The sequence below is a fragment of the Schistocerca gregaria genome, chromosome X (assembly GCF_023897955.1).
Source record: "Schistocerca gregaria isolate iqSchGreg1 chromosome X, iqSchGreg1.2, whole genome shotgun sequence".
Lineage (NCBI taxonomy): Eukaryota > Metazoa > Arthropoda > Insecta > Orthoptera > Acrididae > Schistocerca > Schistocerca gregaria.
This window is the reverse complement of record NC_064931.1, coordinates 478,091,384-478,112,692: the sequence shown is the minus strand read 5'-3', so window position 1 is coordinate 478,112,692 and position 21,309 is coordinate 478,091,384. Positions and strand designations below refer to the sequence as shown.

Below are 21,309 nucleotides of genomic sequence, written 5' to 3'. Positions count from 1 at the left end.
GATCAACGTATACCAAAAATTGAAATGGATAGAACAAGAAACGAGCTAAATAGGAGACAAAACCTAAAAATAACCACACACGGTTGCTAATGCTAGTAAAGAAACTTACATATGAAGCTACCTATGACAACAGGAGGAACTCTTAAAAACTATACCTAAAGCCAGTAGTTAGCCTGGGGAGACGTAATCTAAAGACGTTGTGGTAATAAAGTTATAGGGATAAAACGTGAGGTGTTCAATGAGCTAAAGTCACCTTCATCATAAAAGGAAAATGAGGATAAAAAGAAAGAAGATGAACAGCTGGACCAACCGCACTCACCAATCAGCGCGCGCATGTGATAATTGCCAGATCATCAGATTTACAAGTATGAAGAACAAAGTAAAGGCGCGAAACCTTCAAAAAATTTTCTATTTCTTAGTAGGAGTTGGTCATTGAGGATATTGTCTTTAAAATGTTGCAGATGCTTAAAGATCTGCATTTCTTCCAAAACATCCAGTTTTAAGCCCTTAACCTTGGCATGAAATAACTCGATATTAACTGGAGGGCTCGGCACATGAGCTGTTTGCACAAGGTGTTCTGCATAAGTAGAGCCCTTACTACCGTCACCACTTCTAGTAGGAATATGCTCTTTACACCTGAGACCCAAACCTCGCCCCGTTTGCCCAATGTAAAATTTTGGACAATTTCCGCATGTAATTTTATACATTCCTAATTGTGAAAGTTTATCGCCATTACTCTCCAAGGAGTGAATTAAATTCCTATGTAAACTATTATTAGTAGAATATGCGACTCTGAAATTATGGGCTCTGAGTAAACGCCCCAATTTGTAACTTATATTGCCGATGCAAGGGATAGATATCGTTGCCACCTGTTTGTCATCTAACTCATCCCCTAGGGTGGAAAACATAATATTATTTTTATTTATTTTCTTGTTATACATCTGTATTACCAACTGAGGCCTATAGCCATTATTTATAGCAATATTCTCAAGCGTGACCAGTTCAGTTTCTACAGCATCTGGTGCAAGAGGGATAGCTGTAACTCGATGAATATTAGAATGATAAAAGGCCATCTTATGGGTATATGAATGGGCCGAGTCTGCAGGTATAATATTGTCGGAAAACGTGTTTTTTCGAAAAATATTAAATTCAATGCGGTTGTCAATTTAAGGACCTAGTATCGGATTCTTGCTCAATTGTAAAAGTGATATTGTTTAATGTGTTTACTGCAGCTGGTTTAAAGGATAAGAAGGAAAAGTGCTCCTTCTTCCACAAAGAACTTGACTACTTAGAACATGTAGTAAATGCTCAGGGTATTCTTTGTGCTCATTCAACTTGTCTGCAATTAAAGGTCTACCAGCACCCCATAATACCAAGGAATTACAAGTTGTCAGGGGAAAATTAACATATTGCATTAAGTTTATTGCAAATGTTGTGCAAATTGATGCTCTGGTGAACTGTGTTCCTTTTGTGTGGTCACAAGAATGCCAGGGTGCATTTGAGTGATTAATGGACACAGTGTTATTTTGATCCAGCTAAGCCTGCTATCCTAGCTGTGGAAGCATGTTCTTATGGGATTGGGGCTGTATTCTCCCATTGAATTTGTTCATATGATGGGCCTATTGCCTTTGCCTCTCCACAAAGTTCAGGACAGTTATAGTCAACTTCAAAAAGAGGTGCTCACGATGATCTATGGTGTTACCAAGTTCCACCTGTGTGTGTACAGTCAAAAGTTCTATTTGTTTACAGATCATCAGCCTTTAACAGGTTTGTTCAATCCATCCAAGCCTGTCCCATTATGGGCAGCACAAAAATTGTAACAGTGGGCTCTGGTATTGTCTAATTATTGATACGAGTTGTTGTACAGTCCCACTGCACAACATTTGAGTGTTGATTTGTTGTTTCAGTTACTGGTTAGAGTCGACACAACATTTGATTCATCCGAGGAATCATCTTATCAAACTGATACTTAACTGTGTTCCTTTTGTGTGGTCACAAGAATGCCAGGGTGCATTTGAGTGATTAATGTCATCTTGTTCATTTTGATCCACCATTTTGAAATTCTTCAAGATTTTTTCTCAGTATGCAGTGTTTTGTTGGAGCCACTGCTTCCAATCCAGCTCTTCAAGTAGTTTTCAATATGTGTGCCATGGGAGACAATGTAGGCTGAAAGAAATTCCCCATCCAGTTGTGCATCACTGCTTTATTCATCATCCCATGCTATCTGCACAGTTGGATGTTCTGATGTTGCATATGGAGAATGATGATGCACAACTTATGATTCCTCATTTCTTCCAGCAGGAAGTTTTGCTTTTGTTGCATCAAAGTCATTGGGATGTATTTCACACAAGGCAACTTAGCCAACATCATTGTACTTGACAAAATACCAACACCCAGATTCAGCAAATGATCTCTCCTTGTAATGTTTGTGCAGAGGCTAAGTCCACTCTGCCACAATGCTTCTTCCAGTGGTCATGTCCAACCAAACTGTGCCAATGTATACATATTGATTTTGTGGCTCCATTCTGGAACATGCGATGATTATTGGTGGTTGATGCATATAGCAAATTTAATTTTGTAGTTCCCATTACATGCACTACAACCACTAGTACTGTAACAGCTTTGTCTTCTATTTTTTGTCTGTAAGGTTGTCTGAAGATCTTGAATTACAGATGACAGTTCATGTCAGGTGATTTTGAATAGTTTTTTATGACAACTGCGTACATCATGTAACTACTGCTCCTTTTTGCCCTCTGTCTAATGGTAATGCTGAACAGTTCATTTAAACATTCAAAAATTACATTCAAAAAGTCACATGGAGAAGCTCTGTTTCTTCCACACATGGGAGGAAGCCTTAAAGATTTTTATTTCCTCCTAGCACTCCTTGCCATGTGATGTGAAGTTGCTAGCAGAATTGTTATACAGTCATCATTACCATACTCTGTTGCATCTTTTCATCCATAGGAACAACTTTTCTTCATAGTTTTTGGCAAGACAAATCAATGGCAGCATGGTGTCACCCCACACTTATTGCGTCATTCATCTCACATTGTACATGGTTCCTCTGGTCTGCACCAGCATCAACACTACCAGCTATGCTGCTCTTATGTCAGTGATTCTGCCACAGACTTTTTGCCCATCTGCCGAGCATGCCGTTGTGGTCCGCAACAGCTCAGCACCGTCCAGAACAGTAACAGTGGAGATCAACATCATGCTGCTGCCGCCACCATCAATGGTCCTTTATTCAGAGACAAAGTTGGTGAAGCCACAATCCTCAGACAGTAATCACGATGCCTCTGGATTTCCATCTGCTGTCCTCCTGACCAAAGTGTCTGCACTCCTGAATGCGGGCATGCACCATGTGGCCAATGTTCTCAGTCATTTGCAAGGTAGATACCAGGATGTGGACAGGGAGCTGCCATCTTCCATCATTACAGTCTGTCTCCTCATCTATGTCCACATTAAAGTTAAAGACAATCACTGTCAGATGCAGCCACAAATGAGAGGCATCGGCAAAGACTCTCCATCAAAAGATTCCATATGCCACCGCTGCTGGATGTCTACTTACATCAGAGTGCAGCACTACTCACTCCACTCTGATTGCCAATTAAGACATCAGCATCACCATAGTTCAGTTCTGGCAGAATTAGTATTATCTGTCAGAAATGTATACCAAATTTTAAAGTTAAATTTACATTGATATGTGACTGCCCTTCAATACTTTTCAAGCGTAAACAGTATTCTTGTGCTCTGGGACAGCAATAAATATACATTGTCATTCAAGTGGACATGGACTGCAACTAAGTTAAGTATTCTACATTAAAGACTTATAGTAAAATTGACTAATATTTTATGTGTGCTGCAGTAACTGCTCAACTTCTTCCTGAACTAAATCCATGCTTGCTACAACACATAAAAGAAAGTCATGCAAAAAGGTATCTTATAACACTAAAATAATGCTGACATATCTACATCTACGTCAATACCCTGCAAACTACCATGAGGTGCATGGCAGAGGGTATGTCCCACTGTCCGAGTTATTAGGGTTTCTTCGTGTTCCACACACGTATGGAGTGCAGGGAGACTGATTGTCTGAATGCCTCTGTGTGTGCAGTAATTATTCTAATCTTATCCACACAATCTATATGTAAATTATAGGTAGGGGATTGTAGTATATCCCCAGAGTCATTATTTAAAGCCAGTTCTTGAAACTTCTTGTGATAGTTTAAATCTATCTTCAAGAGTCTTCCAGTTCAGTTCCTTCAGTACCTCTGTGACACTCTCCCATAGATAAAAAGAAAAAAACATGTCACAATTCGTGTTGCCTTTTTCTGTATAAGTTCAATACCCCCTGTCAGTCCTATTTTGTAAGGGTCCCATACACTTGAGCTATTTTCTAGAACCAGTCACATGAGTGGCTTGTAAGCAGTCTCCTTTATAGACTGGCTGCACTTCCCCAGTATTCTACCACTAAGTTGAAGTCTACCTCCTGTTTTAACCACAACTGAGCCTATGTAATCATTCCACTTTATGTCTCTTCATAGTGAAACACCCAGATATTTGTATGAGTTTGCTGATTCCAACTGTGTCTCACTGATATTGTAGTCAAAAGATAGGATGTCTTTTTTGTTTTTTGTTTTTTTTTTTTTTTTTGTTTTGTGAAGTTCACAATTTTATATTTTTGAACACTGGCAAGTTACCAATCTCTGCACCACTTTCAAACCTTACCAAGATCTGAGTGACTATTTTTGCACCTTCTTTCATGTAGTACTTCATTATAGCTAACGGCATCCGCTGCAAAAAGTCTGAAGTTACTATTAATATTGTCTGCAAGGTCATTAATATACAGCATGAACAACAAGGGTCGCAACACACTTCCCTGGGGCATGCCTGAAGTTACTTCTACATCTGACAATGACTCTCCATCCAAGATAACATGCTGCATCTGTGGTGTCACCGCCAGACACCACACTTGCTAGGTGGTAGCCTTTAAATCGGCTGCGGTCGGTAGTATACGTCGGACCCGTGTGTCGCCACTATCAATGATTGCAGACCAAGCGCCGCCACACGGCATGTCTAGAGAGACTTCCTAGCACTCACCCCAGTTGTACAACTGACTTTGCTAGCGATGGTTCACTGACAAAATACACTCTCATTTGCTGAGACAATAGTTAGCATAGCCTTCAGCTACGTCATTTGCTACGACCTAGCAAGGCACCTTATTAGTTAATATTGATATTGTAAATCATCTACCATCAAGAGGGACGTTCGTCATTAATGGATTAAAGTTAAGTATTCCACCAGCTACGTCCGTTGTTTCTAAATTCTAATTTCCTTGTCCTGTTCCAGACCTAACGCCAGCCTGTGTGAGCTAAATCGCGTGCCTTTCGGCCTCCTCTGGTAACACGGTGTTGGCTCTCCTGGCAACCACAACAGCATCCTTCATACCAAAACATCTTCAATCCAGTCACAAATTTCGCTTGATACCTCATATGATAAAACTTTTGACAATAAGCACAGCTGTGCTACTGAGTCAAATGCTTTTTGGAAAGCGAGATATACTACAACTATGTGGCTGCCTTGATCCAAAGCGTTCAATCTTCCATGTGAGATGAGTGCAAGACTGGTTTCACATGATCAATGTTTTTGGAATTTCATGCTGGTTAGCACTGAGGAGGTCATTCTCTTCAAGATACCTCACTATGTTTGAGCTCAGAATGTGTTCTGAGATTCTACAACAAATTGACATCAAGGATATAGAAGGGTAGTTTTCTGGATCACTTCTACTACCCTCCTTATAGATGGGTGTGACATGTCCTTTTTCCAGGAACTGGATATGGTTTTTGTTTGAGGGATCTATGATGGATTATAGTTCAAAAACAGGCTAATGCAGCCACAAATTCAGTATAGAATCTGACAGGGATTCCATCATATCCTGAAGCTTTGCCCAATTTTAATGATTTCAGCTTTTTCTCAATATCCCTGAGACCAATACTTATATTATTATCTATTTCAGTTGTACAAGGAGTAAATTGGGCTATTCTCCTGGGGGGGGGGGGGGGGGGGCACTGGGGGCCGAACCGCACAATAACCCTGTGTTTGGTGTCAGGCGTTGGAGGGCTGAAGTGGACTGCAGTAGTCATCGTGGGGACGGAACCTCTGTTGTTTCTAGGTCCCCGGTTAACATACAATACAATACAATACAAGGCAACACAAAAACCTATGGTAAAAATTAATAGTTTCCTAAAATGTTTTGACATTAATTATTAGCATACTCAGAAACAGAGTTAATTTACTATGAATGCAGATAATATGTAGGGCTACTCCTATTTAAGGGAAAACTAACTGTAACACAATATGTTAGTTAGAATATCTGCTACAGTAACTAAATCACAACGCTGATTGACTATAGATTGCTCCTAGATTATGTGCTTGAGCTCATACATTATGTAAAGGACAATGGTAGCGTCCAAAAATTCTCAAAAATGCACATTTATTTGCATTGATTTACAATGAAACTCAGGGGTGATGTATTCTTTGGCAGAACTGTAAACCAGAAATGCTCAATTTCTATTAAATAAGTTATGCATACAACATATTAGGTAATTTCCAGCGTGGTTTCAGAAATGACCCAAGTGCTATGTCAACAGTACAATCCGCCCATTACAAACTTGAAATGAAAGGTCTCAAGCAGCAAGAGTGTTCTTGGACCCTACAGCGCTTCTGATGTAGCTCATCATAATGTGTTCTTGTCAAAAATTGTAATGAGTTGTGTCACAGGAAAGATCATGCAATTGCTAGAAATGTTTTTAAAATGTAGACAACACTGTACAGAAATTATATTTGATAATTGGGCAATACTGGAGAAGAGACTGTGAAGAATAAGAAATAAAAATTTTGGTGTTCCTCAGGGCTCCATTTTTATTCATATGTTATGTAAATGCTTTCTCAAGTTCTCTAGATAATAAGCATTTGATCACTATGTTTGCTGATGACATGTCTGGAATCTGATGACATGTCTGGAATCTGTTGCACGGATTGTAAGATCAGCCTTATTGAAGAGATTCAAAACTTTATTATTCACTTTAAACTGAGTGGTACAAATAGACAAATATTGTGATTGATGAGATTCTGCCAAGAAACCTCTTTGGGTGTAAATTTTTGTGTTTACACGTAGATGACCATTTTTAACGGAAGCAACAAGTTGAACATGTCTGCAAACAAAATAACATCCAGTCTATATGTATCAAGGAGATTATCACTACTAATTAATTCTGAAACCCTAAGGACTGCATTTTTTGGTTTATTTTACCATTTCCTCTCTTACAGCATAGCACTGTGGGGTGGGATCTGCCACACTAATATGACAAGGGTTTCTATATTGCAGAAGAGAGCCTTGAGGATCACAGGGAAAGTGAAAAAAGTGATGTCTTGTAAAAGCCTACTGACTAGATTAAATATTCTTACAATTTATGCCCTGTAAATGCTAGAAACCATTATGCTAGTGAAAGAGAGGAAACTAAGGTCAGGAAAAGGAACATGGGAATTCACAACCATAATACAAGACATAAAACAGACTTTCATATGGTTAAGAGAAAATTAACAGCCTTAAGCCCTTGTGTCAAAGGAGCTGTTTTTCATAGTCTGTTACCAAATGATCGTAGTATGTTGACAGGTGGCACTTTTAAAAAGCAGCTCAAGCAGTGGCTTATCCATAAACACACATATAACTTAATTTGACATGAATAATAAAGTAAGCAATAATATTGTCATATAAATGAGTATAGTAGGAAATTTCACATAAAACCAACTTTTCACTATGGACTGAATTATTGCCCTACTATTTGAATTATTTAATTGTAGCATACTGAAAAAATACTGGAAATTTATACTTTTTTGAAAATGCCCGTGCATGCAAAATTACAAAATGAGAAGTAAATAAATTAACAACTGATTCTCCAAGTCATTAGCAGTCTTACATAACTATGAATTTCTCATGTTTTCTCTGATACCGCCTTATATTAAGATTACTAACTATATATTTATTTTGCTTGGTCACAATATAAAGAAGCAGCCAGATAACCTTTCTTACTATTGCACTATCATTTTCAGATTTACAAGAAGTAGAAGCAAATGGTGGTGTGACTGTAGAAAGATACATGACTTGTATAGAATTTTGATTTGGTGTAATAAATTTTAGCTTGCTCTAAATGTGAAAAAAAAATGTAAGTTAATGCAGATGAGTCGCAGAAGCTGTCCTCTGATGTTCAAATACAGTGTTAGTGGCACACTGCTTGACACAGTCGTGTCAATTATATACCTAGGCAAAAATGTTGCAAAGTGATGTGAAATTGAATGATTGTGTAAGATGAATTGTATGGAAGGAGACATTTTATTGGGAGAATTTTGGGAACGTGTACCTCATCTGTAAAGGAGACAACATAAAGAATGTTTATGTGACCCATTCTTGAGTACTGCTTGTAGGGATCCCTACAAGGATAGATTCAAGGAAGTCATAAATGCAGTCTATAGGCATGCTGTTAGATTTGTTACTAGTATTTACAATCAATACACAAGTACTACAGAAGTGTGCCGTAAACTCCAATAGGAGTTCCTGGAGAGAAGATGTTCTTTTTGCAAACACACTATTAAGAAGTTTAGAGAACCTGCTGCATTTGCTACAGACTGTAGAATGATCTTACTGCCATCAACATATATCTCATATAAGGACCAAGAACACAAGATAAGAGAAATCAAGACTGCATAAAGGCAGTCTCTTTTCCTTTGCTCCCTTTTTGAGTGGAACAGGAAATAGAATGATGAGCAGTGGTAGAGATACCCTTTTCCATGCAATGGATTGTTGCTTGTCAAGTATGTACGTATGTATGTAGATCTAGATATTCAGGAAGTGTAATTCATCCATGAAGGAGGTAGCACATGAAACCCTTGTTCAACCAATACTTGAAATTACTCATCAGCATTGGATATGTACCAGATAGAGGAAATAGAGAAGATTCAAAGAAGAGCAGCACATTTCATGACAGGTTGATTTAGTAAATGTGAAAGCATCACAGAGATGTGCTACCAATTCAAGTGTCAGATGCTGCAGGAGAGATGTTCTGAATCACAGTGTGGTTTTCTGTTAAAATTACAAGTGTCTACATTCCCAGAAGAGTCAACCAATATATCTCTTCCTGCTATGCATATCTCATGCAAAGTCAAGAAGGTAAAATCTGAGAGAACTTAACTCACACGGAGGCTCACCAACTGCTGTTCTTCCCACATACCATCAACTTAATGTGGCTTTTGAAGTATAGATGTAGATGTAGAACTGATCACCATTTCCTTTGGTTTTTATAGATGCAAAGGGGGTTATTCAGCACCTGAAATCAGTTATCTAGTTCCATCTTTATATTGTGATCAAGACAAATTTGTAGGAAATTATTACAAAAAATGACTGCTATATCAGCTTCTTTCATATTGGTATCTTGCTATTTGATCCTATATTAGTAAGGGATTTCACACTGAACCTGTATGAAAATTCACATTTGAAGGTAAATGAAATGTGTGAAGGATATGTTCTACTTCTTTCTGCTGTATGAACTCCCCCATTAAGTCAGTACTGAATCCCTATACAGAATTATAACACTATTTTTCTTGTAAAGAGAAGTTACATAATTTCAAGTTTGCTGGAAAAGACCCTGAGCTGATAACTAATGAACCTAAAAAAACCATCACTACAAAATTTATACAAGTAAATTCAAACATTTCTGAACAACACAACTGTTCACTACACAATTCTGAACCATTAGTATATCTCAAAATGTTATCTATGGCATAAATGGCAACTCCACCAATTTGCAAGGAATATGTCAGGGCAGAATCAACTAATGTATACCATTATAGTGGGAGTTTTGCTTTGGTATATTATTTCCATCAGAATATCATCTTCAGAGTTCAGATCTAACACTAGAACACTGGCATCTCTTTGGAGTCATATCACATTTAAATGTTACACCATCTTTGGAAACTCTGTGCAGCACTTTAATGAAAATGTGCTTTTATCATATAAATGAACTTATAAATATGGAAATCATGATTTTAGGCTATTTGTTGAAAATCTGAAAAAAATGATGTTAACAAGCAGTGAAAAATTTATTCAGTGCTCTTACCAGTGCTCAGCTCCCAGAAACAAAACTAGCTAATCCTACCACCAGGGAGTATTTGGAAACCTTCTTCTACTGTTTTGGGCACTGGTCTCAGCTCAGTAACCTGGAAGGAAAGCCAATTATGAATTTACTATCACAAAAGTCCACAGAAAATGAAAATTCAAAAAATGAGGGCATACAACTATGTGGAACAAGGAAAGGTTACCACAGTATAGGACCATCTGGGCTCTCATAGTAGTCCCCATGATTTGTTCGTAGGTTCTTTTATTTTGATTGTAAATATCTTGGAATTTTCAGTTTCTTGCCTGGTGTCTACTGGCAAACTGATTTTGGTGAGGCCGAGAATTGCACAACTGATCCCAAGTTCACTCTTATTATTAATCACAAATCCCATTGGGCAGTATTGTATTGCCATGCAAGTGTGAGAATCTCTAGGCCTTTGACAAGGCTTCTGCTAGATATGTAATTATGAACTTTACACAGCATTTTTACTGCACACTTCTTTAGAATAAATAAGTCAATTAATATGTTATGGAGCAGGAAAATGACTCATCAGTTTTCACACACTGTTTGCAGGTGATATAACCTAATGCAAATGAGTGGTATTATTACAGAATGCCTCTGCAAGGGAAGCAAAAGCACCCAAAATGATGATGCTTGGTTACAGTATCAATATCATCTCACTGGGGCAGTCAAAACAGTTACTTGTGGGCATGCTAAGTGATATAACACAAAAAACACCAAAAAACATGGACCTGGTAAAGGGAAGATTAGATTAGATTAGATTAGATTAATACTTGTTCCATAGATCATGAATACGACACTTTGTAATGATGTGGAATGTGTCAGGTTAATAAAAGATGTCTGTACAAGAAATTACATTACACAAAATATTGCATGACACTAATGATTAAGTTTTTTTTTTTTTTTTTTTTAAACTTAGTTTATATCTAAAAATTCAGCCAATGAGTAGAAGGAGTTGTCATCTAGAAATTCTTTTAATTTATTTTTAAATGTTAGTTGGCTATCTGTCAGGCTTTTGATGCTGTTTGGTAGGTGCCCAAAGACTTTTGTGGCAGCATAATTTACCCCTTTCTGTGCCAAAGTCAGATTTAACCCTGCATAGTGAAGATCATCCTTTCTCCTGGTGTTATAGGTATGCACACTGCTATTACTTTTGAATTGGGTTGGATTATTATCAACAAATTTCATAAGGGAATATATATACTGTGAGGTTACTGTGAGGATCCCTTGATCCTTAAATAGATGTCTGCAGGATGACCGTGGGTGGGCTCCAGCAATTATTCTGATTACACGTTTTTGTGCAATGAATACTTTTCTACTCAACGATGAATTACCCCAGAATATGATGCCATACGAAAGCAGTGAATGACAGTAGGCATAGTAAGCTAATTTACTGAGATCCTTATCACCAAAATTTGCAATAACCCTAATAGCATACGTAGCTGAACTCAGACGTTTCAGCAGACCATCAATGTGTTGCTTCCAGTTTAACCTCTCATCAATGGACACACCTAAAAATTTTGAAAATTCTACCTTAGCTACAGACTTCTGTTCAGATTCTATATTTATTACTGGAGTTGTGCCATTTACTGTACGGAACTGTATATACTGTGTTTTATCAAAATTTAAAGAGAGTCCGTTTGCTGAGAACCACTTAATAATTTTGTGAAAAACATCATTTACAATTACATCACTTAGTTCTTGGTTTTTGGATGTTATTACTATACTTTTATCATCAGCAAAAAGAACTAACTTTGCATCTTCATCAATGTGGAATGGTAAGTCATTAATGTATATCAAGAACAGTAAAGGACCTAAGACCGAACCCTGTGGGACCCCGTGCTTGATAGCACCCCAGTTTGAGGAATCAGCTGTTGTTTTAACATTACACGAACCACTTATTTCAACTTTCTGCATTCTTCCAGTTAAGTATGAATTAAACCATTTGTGCACTGCCCCACTCAAACCATAATGATTTAGCTTATCTAAAAGAATTCCATGATTTACACAATCAAAGGCCTTTGCGAGATCACAAAAAATACCAATGGGTGATGTCCGGTTATTCAGAGCATTTAATATTTGATCAGTGAAAGCATATATAGCATTTTCTGTTGAAAAGCCTTTCTGAAAACCAAACTGACATTTTGTTAGTACTTTATTTTTACAAATATGGGAGGCTACTCTTGAATACATTACTTTCTCAAAAATTTTTGATAGAGCTGTCAGAAGAGAGATTGGGCGGTAGTTGTTGACATCCGACGTATCCCCCTTTTTATGCAATGGTTTTACAATGGCATATTTCAGTCTATCAGGGAAAACACCCTGCTCCAAAGAGCTATTACATACGTGGCTGAGAATCCTACTTATCTGTGGGGAACAAGCTTTAAGTACTTTGCTGGAAATGCCATCAATTCCGTAACAAATGTAAAATGTATTCATTAGCTAATGAAACCCAGATTATCTACAAAAGAGGTTGTATACAAAAAAAACTCATCTGATTCATTGCAACTGCCATTAAACTTTGTAGAGTGTTTGCCAAATAGGATTAACAGAAGAGACAGAAAGATTTCGAGAAGAGGTGCAAAATTCATTACTACTTTGTTTACTTGACACGATAGCACTTTGAGTAGTTGACACAATGAGGATTACATTTAATATTGTGAAGATAATTACTCTAAAATGCTATAATCTTTTTTCTGCTAGGGAGGAAGGAAAATTTGGTGTCAACATTTCATTTGTGGTAAGCCATTAGACACACATTCCATTCACTCATCTCAACAAGGAAAGAGGACGGAAATCCCATGTGGATGTTTTTAAGGAAACAATTTGCTTCAAGACATTTAAGGAAGTCACAGAAAACTTAAATTTTATGATGAGTGGTGACTTTGGTCCTACTCCTTTGAAATACAAGTCCCATGCCATGGAGTGTCACTTCTCATGGTTTCTTTTACCAAGAAGCAAAGAAACTTTTTTTTACCTGGATACACAATGGCAAATCTTTATAAATTATAGCATATTAAGAATGGTAGAACTATACTTCACAAGCACTATTCATTAGTGGAATATCTGCCTTCACCCATATTTCTTCCCCACATGTTTCGGTCACTCACTCTGTTTTAAACTTTATGGCCATCAACACTAAAATAATCTGAGATAAGATGAATGTGGATAAAATGCATTTTAAAAAGTAAGATGTCAAATGGAATTCTGATCAGTTTTGTTCAGTATGATGCATAGCAAGTTGGGTACCTTCCATCAATTATGTTTCCATCTCCCAATAATTAGTATATTTTTTCCCCAGATTCATTAGATTTATGAAATAGTCCTTTTTGTAATGTATACAGGTACATGAAAACTACAACTTCATAGCTAGGCTTAGCTCAATGTAACTTCATTACTCAAATCTGATTATTCTGAATCCATTGGCATAATTAGTTTGGCTACAGAGTATGTTAGTTAGAAAATACCAACTACTGAAACTATTCATACAGTACAAGTCTGCAACTTTGGGATGAGCTAGGAGACATGTTTAGGTATTAGGACCTATAATACTCTATAATACAAAATTCCACCTTTAAATTAAGGCATTATTTTTCCTGAAATTAATAATCCCCTGAGTTAGATGAATTTGAAGTTAAGAGAGGCTGTCACTTTTCATTGTAAATTCTGTCATAACTACTGTAGGATTCTGGACTTTCATCACATACTTTCATTGACTGAATTTTTCTGCATCAATTATTATTTAATTGAAGGACTGATGAATGATTTCATGAAATTCACTCTAATTTGGAATATGGCACTCATTCATGTACATGATGTGATTCACAATGTAGAAGAAATATAGTGCTCAGTATTTTTATAAATTTGTAAGCAGTATTTTTTTCTCCAATCCAAAATTCTATTGAAGAAGTTCACCGAAAACAGTAAATTCCAACCTAGACAAATTTTAAAGCATTATGTAGTTTTAAAAATAAGTTTATTCTTATGCCACTCTTTATAAGATCCACCCCTACCATGAAAGAGTCAGTCTGCAGCAAGTTTGTAATTTAGTAACACCTATATGGAAAATGTACCACAGTTGGTCCAGTGGATACATTAACCCAAAAAAGTGTACCATATTCATGACTTGTTTTGTGTCCTGTTGCTTTGTTGCTTATTACTCTACAGCCTGGTGAATAATAGTCAGTAATTAATTAGGATATGAACTTTTAATTATTCACTATGTTAAGCTTCAATAATCAACCATGACAATAGAGTTATGCCCTGAACCGTATGGTTTATGAAAACTGATTCTTACTGTGCACATTTTGTTCTCTGTGCTATGCTGATTATCTCAGGACAGTTTGTTGTGTGTTCTAATAATTGACAGTTTTGACTACCAATTTTCCACATGAAGACATTCATGATTAATTATGTCAATATTAAGGTACTGCACTCAAACTACACTCCTGGAAATTGAAATAAGAACACCGTGAATTCATTGTCCCAGGAAGGGGAAACTTTATTGACACATTCCTGGGGTCAGATGCATCACATGATCACACTGACACAATCACAGGCACATAGACACAGGCAACAGAGCATGCACAATGTCGGCACTAGTACAGTGTATATCCACCTTTCGCAGCAATGCAGGCTGCTATTCTCCCATGGAGACGATCGTAGAGATGCTGCATGTAGTCCTGTGGAACGGCTTGCCATGCCATTTCCACCTGGCGCCTCAGTTGGATCAGCATTCGTGCTGGACGTGCAGACCGCGTGAGACGACGCTTCATCCAGTCCCAAACACGCTCAATGGGGGACAGATCCGGAGATCTTGCTGGCCAGGGTAGTTGACTTACACCTTCTAGAGCACGTTGGGTGGCACGGAATACATGTGGACGTGCATTGTCCTGTTGGAACAGCAAGTTCCCTTGCCGGTCTAGGAATGGTAGAACGATGGGTTCGATGACGGTTTGGATGTACCGTGCACTATTCAGTGTCCCCTCAACGATCACCAGAGGTGTACGGCCAGTGTAGGAGATCGCTCCCCACACCATGATGCCGGGTGTTGGCCCTGTGTGCCTCGGTCGTATGCAGTCCTGATTGTGGCGCTCACCTGCACGGCGCCAAACACGCATACGACCATCATTGGCACCAAGGCAGAAGCGACTCTCATCGCTGAAGACGACACGTCTCCATTCGTCCCTCCATTCACGCCTGTCGCGACACCACTGGAGGCGGTCTGCACGATGTTGGGGCGTGAGCGGAAGACGACCTAACGGTGTGCGGGACCGTAGCCCAGCTTCATGGAGACGGTTGCGAATGGTCCTCGCCGATACCCCAGGAGCAACAGTGTCCCTAATTTGCTGGGAAGTGGCGGTCCGGTCCCCTACGGCACTGCGTAGGATCCTACGGTCTTGGCGTGCATCCGTGCGTCGCTGCAGTCCGGTCCCAGGTCGACGGGCATGTGCACCTTCCGCCGACCACTGGCGACAACATCGATGTACTGTGGAGACCTCACGCCCCACGTGTTGTTCAATTCGGCGGTACGTCCACCCGGCCTCCCGCATGCCCACTATACGCCCTCGCTCAAACTCCGTCAACTGCACATACGGTTCACGTCTACGCTGTCGCGGCATGCTACCAGTGTTAAAGACTGCGATGGAGCTCCGTATGCCACGGAAAACTGGCTGACACTGACGGCGGCGGTGCACAAATTCTGCGCAGCTAGCGCCATTCGACGGCCAACACCGCGGTTCCTGGTGTGTCCGCTGTGCCGTGCGTGTGATCATTGCTTGTACAGCCCTCTCGCAGTGTCCGGAGCAAGTATGGTGGGTCTGACACACCGGTGTCAATGTGTTCTTTTTTCCATTTCCAGGAGTGTATATTGTATAATACAATCAAGTGTAGTATGTAGCTTCTTGTTTACCTGAACTGAACTGAAGTTTATGAAACCTGAACTGACAACAAGCAGTATTTCAGGCAGCATCAAAGTGTCATTAATATGTTTGGAATCAAGTTTTGATGTGGACTACATTACTGACAAAAAAAATTCAGTCAGACATTTGACATAGGCACCAGCTACTACAGACATCTGTGCAAACAGTTAGGTAGGTCAGAAGTTCATTCTCACTTCCGCTCACAGAGAAACATAAAATGCTGAAGGCTAAGTCAACAGTAATTTAGTAAATGCTGCTGTTAAATTAAATAATAGTTAAACTAATATACATCTACAGCCACATAGATACTCCACAAGCTATCATATGGCGTATGGTGTATGGAAGGTGCCGTGTATCACTATTAATAATTGCCTTTCCTATATTACTCACAAATGGAGTGATGGAAAACAAACTGTCTATATGCCTCTGTATGAGTCCTAATTTCTCTTACCTTACCTTCACAATTCTTAAGCAAAATGTATGTTGTCAGCAGTAGAATTATTCTGTGGTCATGCCTGTTCTCTAAACTTTTCCAACAGTGTTTCATGAAGAAAAGTCTTCTTCTTTTCAGGGTTCCCATTTAAGTTTACAAAGCACTTCCGTAACACTCATTTGTTGGTCGAACTAACTGGCAACAAATCTAGCAGAATATTTCTCAAGCATTTCAATGTCTTCCTTCAATCTGACATGGTGGGGATCCCAAACACTTGAACAATGCTCAAGAATGGGTCACACAAGTGTTTTAAATGCAATCTCCTTTGTAGATGAGCTACACTTCCCTAACATTTTCTCATTATACTGAAATTCACCATCTGTTTTCCCTACTATTATACTTATGTGATTCCTTATGTGATTGTTCCATTTCATATTGTTTTTTAACATTAACCTACAAATTTCATCGAGCTGAGTGTGTCAAGCAGCATGCCACTGATATTGTATTCAAACACTACAGGCTTGTTTTTCCTGGTCACCTCTCTAAAATTACTTTTTTCTTCATTTAGAGCAAGCTGCCATTCTTCATACCAAATAGAAATTCTGCCTAAGTCATCCTATATCGTTTTACAGTTACTCAATGATGATACTTTCCCACATACTACATATCATCAGCAAACAGTTGCAGACTGCTGCTCACCCTATCCACCACATTATTTAAGTATATTGAGAACAAGAGTGGTCCTCTCACACTTCCGAGGGGCACATGTGACAACACCCTTGTTTCTGATGAGCGCTTGCTGTTGCAGACAATGTGCTGGGATCTATTACTTAAGTCTTCAAGCCACTCACAAATCTGGGAACCTATTCCGTATGCTTGGACCTTCCTAAAGTGGGACACAGTGTCAAACACCTCCTTGAAATCTAGGAATATGAAATCTAGAATGAGATTTTCGCTCTGCAGCAGAGTGTGCACTGATATGAAACTTTCTGGCAGATTAAAACTGTGTGCCGGACCAAGACTCAAACTCGGGACCTTTGCCTTTCGTGGGCAAGTGCTTTACCATCTGAGCTATCCAAGCACAATTCACGACCCGTCCTCAAAGCTTCAATTCTGCCAATACTTTGTCTCCTACCTTCCAAACTTCACAGAAGCTCTTCTGTAAAGCTGTGAGGACGGGTTGTGAGGCGTGCTTGGATAGCTCAGATGGTAGAGCATTTGCCCACAACAGGCAAAGGTCCCAAGTTCGAGTCTCGGTCTGGCACACAGTTTTAATCTGCCAGGAAGTTTCATATCAGCTCACAATCTGCTGCAGAGTGAAAATCTCATTCTGGAAACATCCCCCAGGCTGTGACCAAGCCAGGTCTCTGCAATATCCTTTCTTCCAGGAGTGCTAGTTCTGCAAGGTTCACAGAAGAGCTTCTGTGAAGTCTGAAAGGTAGGAGACAAGGTACTGGCAGAATTGAAGCTGTGAGGACAGGTTGTGAGTCATACTTGGATAGCTCAGGTGGTAGAGCACTTGCCCGTGAAAGGCAAAGGCCCCAAGTTTGGTCTGAGTCTGACACACAGTTTTAATCTGCCAGGAAGTGTCAATATGGAATCTGCCTGTTGCCCCTCTTCCATGGTTTACAAGGTGTGAGAAAAGCAGAAGCTGAGTTTCACACAAGTGATTCTTTCTAAATCCATGCTAATTTGTGGACAGAATCTTTCCCACCTCAAGGAATTAATTATAGTTGAATGCAAAATACATTCAAGACTCCTGCAGCATACCGATGTTAAGGATATGGATCTATAATTTTTTGGGTCCATTCTCATGTACAGTGGTCACCTGCACTTTTCCCCAGTTGCTTGGGGCTTTGCATTGGGCAATAGATTCTCAATAAATGCAAGCTATGAAAGGAGCCAATGCTGTAGAGTACCCTCTGTAAAACAAAATTGCAATCCCATCCGACCTGGCAGTTTACTTGTTTTCAACTGTTTCAGTTGCTTCTCAATGCCACAGATGCCTATTTGTATGTCCTCCATAAGGGAGCCCAAGGGACCATCAAATGATGATATGTCTTTATGACACTTCTGCATGAACGATCTTTCACGTTCAAAATTTAAAACTTCAGTTTTGCTTTTGCTGTGTTCTATTGCCACACAAGACTGGTCAATGACTGACTGGATAGAAGCCTGTGACCCACTTAGTGATCTTCCACAGGACCAGAATTTTTTCAGGTTTTTGGCAAGATCCTTTTCTATGGTAGGATGGTGGAAGTTGTTGTATGCTTTGTGCATGTGATATACTGATAACTGTACACATTGAACACTGCACATCAGTAGGTCTTCTCACCAGAGAAGGAAATGCCATCTTTGGACAGTGAACTATCAGTTGGTACATCAAAATTAATTCCTTGGACCTTAAAGCCCAGCAAGAGGCAATGTCATTTGTTTCACTGCCACATATTAGTGTTCCTCAACTCTAAACACAGTGTATCAACAATGAGATGACTGCATGTATGGAGACAGCACATCGTGTAATTGTACTTGCCCCACAAGCATCCTTACCTGCTTCATCATTTGTCTCCTTTCTCTTAATTCCCACATGCCCTGGTACTCAGCTGAATGACAACAGTTTCTCTTGTCTCTGCAGATGCATAAGGGAGTCATGTATCATCTGGACTTTTTTGTCTGCTGCACACACATGATGTACAGCCTGAAGGGCACTTAAAGAGTCAGACACAATGAGGAATTCAGTAGCATGAATACTTCTTAACCACTACAGTGCCCTCAAGATAATATATAATTCAGCATCAAACACTGTAAATCTATTAGGTAAGTAATTTTGCAGGTATATTTAGGAAATAACACACCACAGCTGATGGAATCTTCCTCTTTAGACCAATCACTATAAATTACAGCATCAAAATATGTAAAACATGGATTTTAAAATGTAATTTGGGATGAAATTATTTCTGAAACCTGTTAAACATAAAAAAATCATGGGTCTCCTTATTAACTAGGATGGTGAACAACTCCACTCTTGATGAAGCACATCAATATGGGCTGTATTGTGTCAATAGATCCTCCTTAGTAAGAATCACAAATGGCCTTGTTGCTCACAGTAATTTTACAAACATTTGCTTCATTTTCAGGTGAACAACAGTATGGAATGCTGGTGACTGTGCATTGAGAGTTGACTCTATATGCAACACACCATGAGAATCTCCTGCCACACAAGTAGTGGCTCACCAGCCTTAACAGAAAGGCTGGGAATATGATTGGTGTTATATGCTCACCAGCCAAATCCCCTCATGGTAAACAACATCAATCATTTTAAGATGTGATGGCCAGATGAAAGTGGCAAGGCAAGATCACACAAAAATCTTGTAGGACTGGAGAGGCCATTTTTGGTCCTCTCCCCACAACCTGTGGCTGAGGCACTGTAGTTTAAACAATGGCTTTAGGTGTTGAGCATTTAAATACTTCAGGAGCAGTAATCAAGTAAGTCTCTCATCAAAACTGAGACTCAGAAACTCCACTGAACTTTAAAAACTGAGAGCAATGTCATTCATTTTTAGTATGTGTGGTTAAAAAGACAACAAGGATAATTAAAATTAACATACACACATCTTTCTGACAAAAATGTAAAATCCTGTACTATGTTCCCATTCCTCAAACCATCTTATCAAAAGTTGTGAGTGACAAGTAGTCATTGTAAAGTTGAAGAAGAGCACTTAATAGCAATGTTACCCATAAACACTGATCACCAAATTGGAGGCTTACCTGTAAATGTAATGCTACAAATTGCTACAGCAAACAGTCAAGCTAAAAATGGATCTATGGTGACAACATGCTCTAATAAAATTTCACTGACATGACATCTATGAGCACATGCTGAAAAGTAATTTTTTATGTGAAAACCCTTAAAACTTTTTCAATAAAACAAACTTGATTAACTTTCTACATCTTTATTCTTCATGTATACGTATTTTATTTCACCCTGGCACTGAACACATTTCTCCCAACAAGAGACCAGTTTATTGATACCACCACTGTAGAATGTTTGGCTTTCCTGACAGAGCCATAACCTCACCCATGCTTGCACTGCTTCATCACCATTAAAGTGAAGTCCTTGAAGATGTTGTTTGAGTTTTGGAAACATTCCAAGCTCTGTCCCATATGTTATGGTTAGCATCACTGTTCATTCATTAAAAGCATGAACAACCTAACTTCACACATTACTGAGGTCGATACAATCAATGCTGTACACAGCTTTCATTCTTCTATGGATTTTAATTGGAGGCACATTTCCTGCAGTTAGGAACTTGATTACAGAACAATGTTTTCACACACTGACTTGGTTACATTACACACCACCCTATTATACATTACACTTAATCTGTAATAGAACAATATGAGAATTTTGTTAACATCATTAATGCCTCCTCCCGAGCATCAATTCCAAGGGGATGCAGAATGAACTATATGAAGAGTATAATACCTGGAATGGCCACTCTTCTTGAAGAATATTACAGGAAGTTTGAAGAAGATCCTATCAGTGAAGCCACATCAAGCCTTGCACAGAATGTGCTCTCTTCAGTATCTGAGGCTGAGAGAGAAGAATAGATACAATTAATGGCTGACTGTGACATGAGTAAAAGTAGCCAAAAGGCCTGGAGACTACTACGTCACCTGAGTAATGATAACACTCAGGTCAACACATATGCTATTATTAAACCAAACCAAATTGCTCATCAACTCCTCATTAATGGCAAAT

The 21,309-nt window shown here is 38.9% G+C and overlaps 1 protein-coding gene across 4 annotated transcripts in view; it reads right to left on the bottom strand.

Moving 5' to 3' along the window:
• Nucleotides 1-21,309, bottom strand: part of LOC126298905 (solute carrier family 35 member E3-like) — a 162,807-nt gene that overhangs the window by 48,585 nt on the left and 92,913 nt on the right. For all 4 annotated transcript variants that reach the window (XR_007552693.1, XM_049990446.1, XM_049990445.1 and 1 more), the window contains exon 6: nucleotides 10,173-10,272. Coding sequence is in view for 3 of the 4 variants with exons in the window: in XM_049990446.1 (XP_049846403.1) it covers nucleotides 10,198-10,272 (75 nt within the window). In the remaining variant the exon portion in view is untranslated. The remainder of the gene's footprint in view (nucleotides 1-10,172; nucleotides 10,273-21,309) is intronic.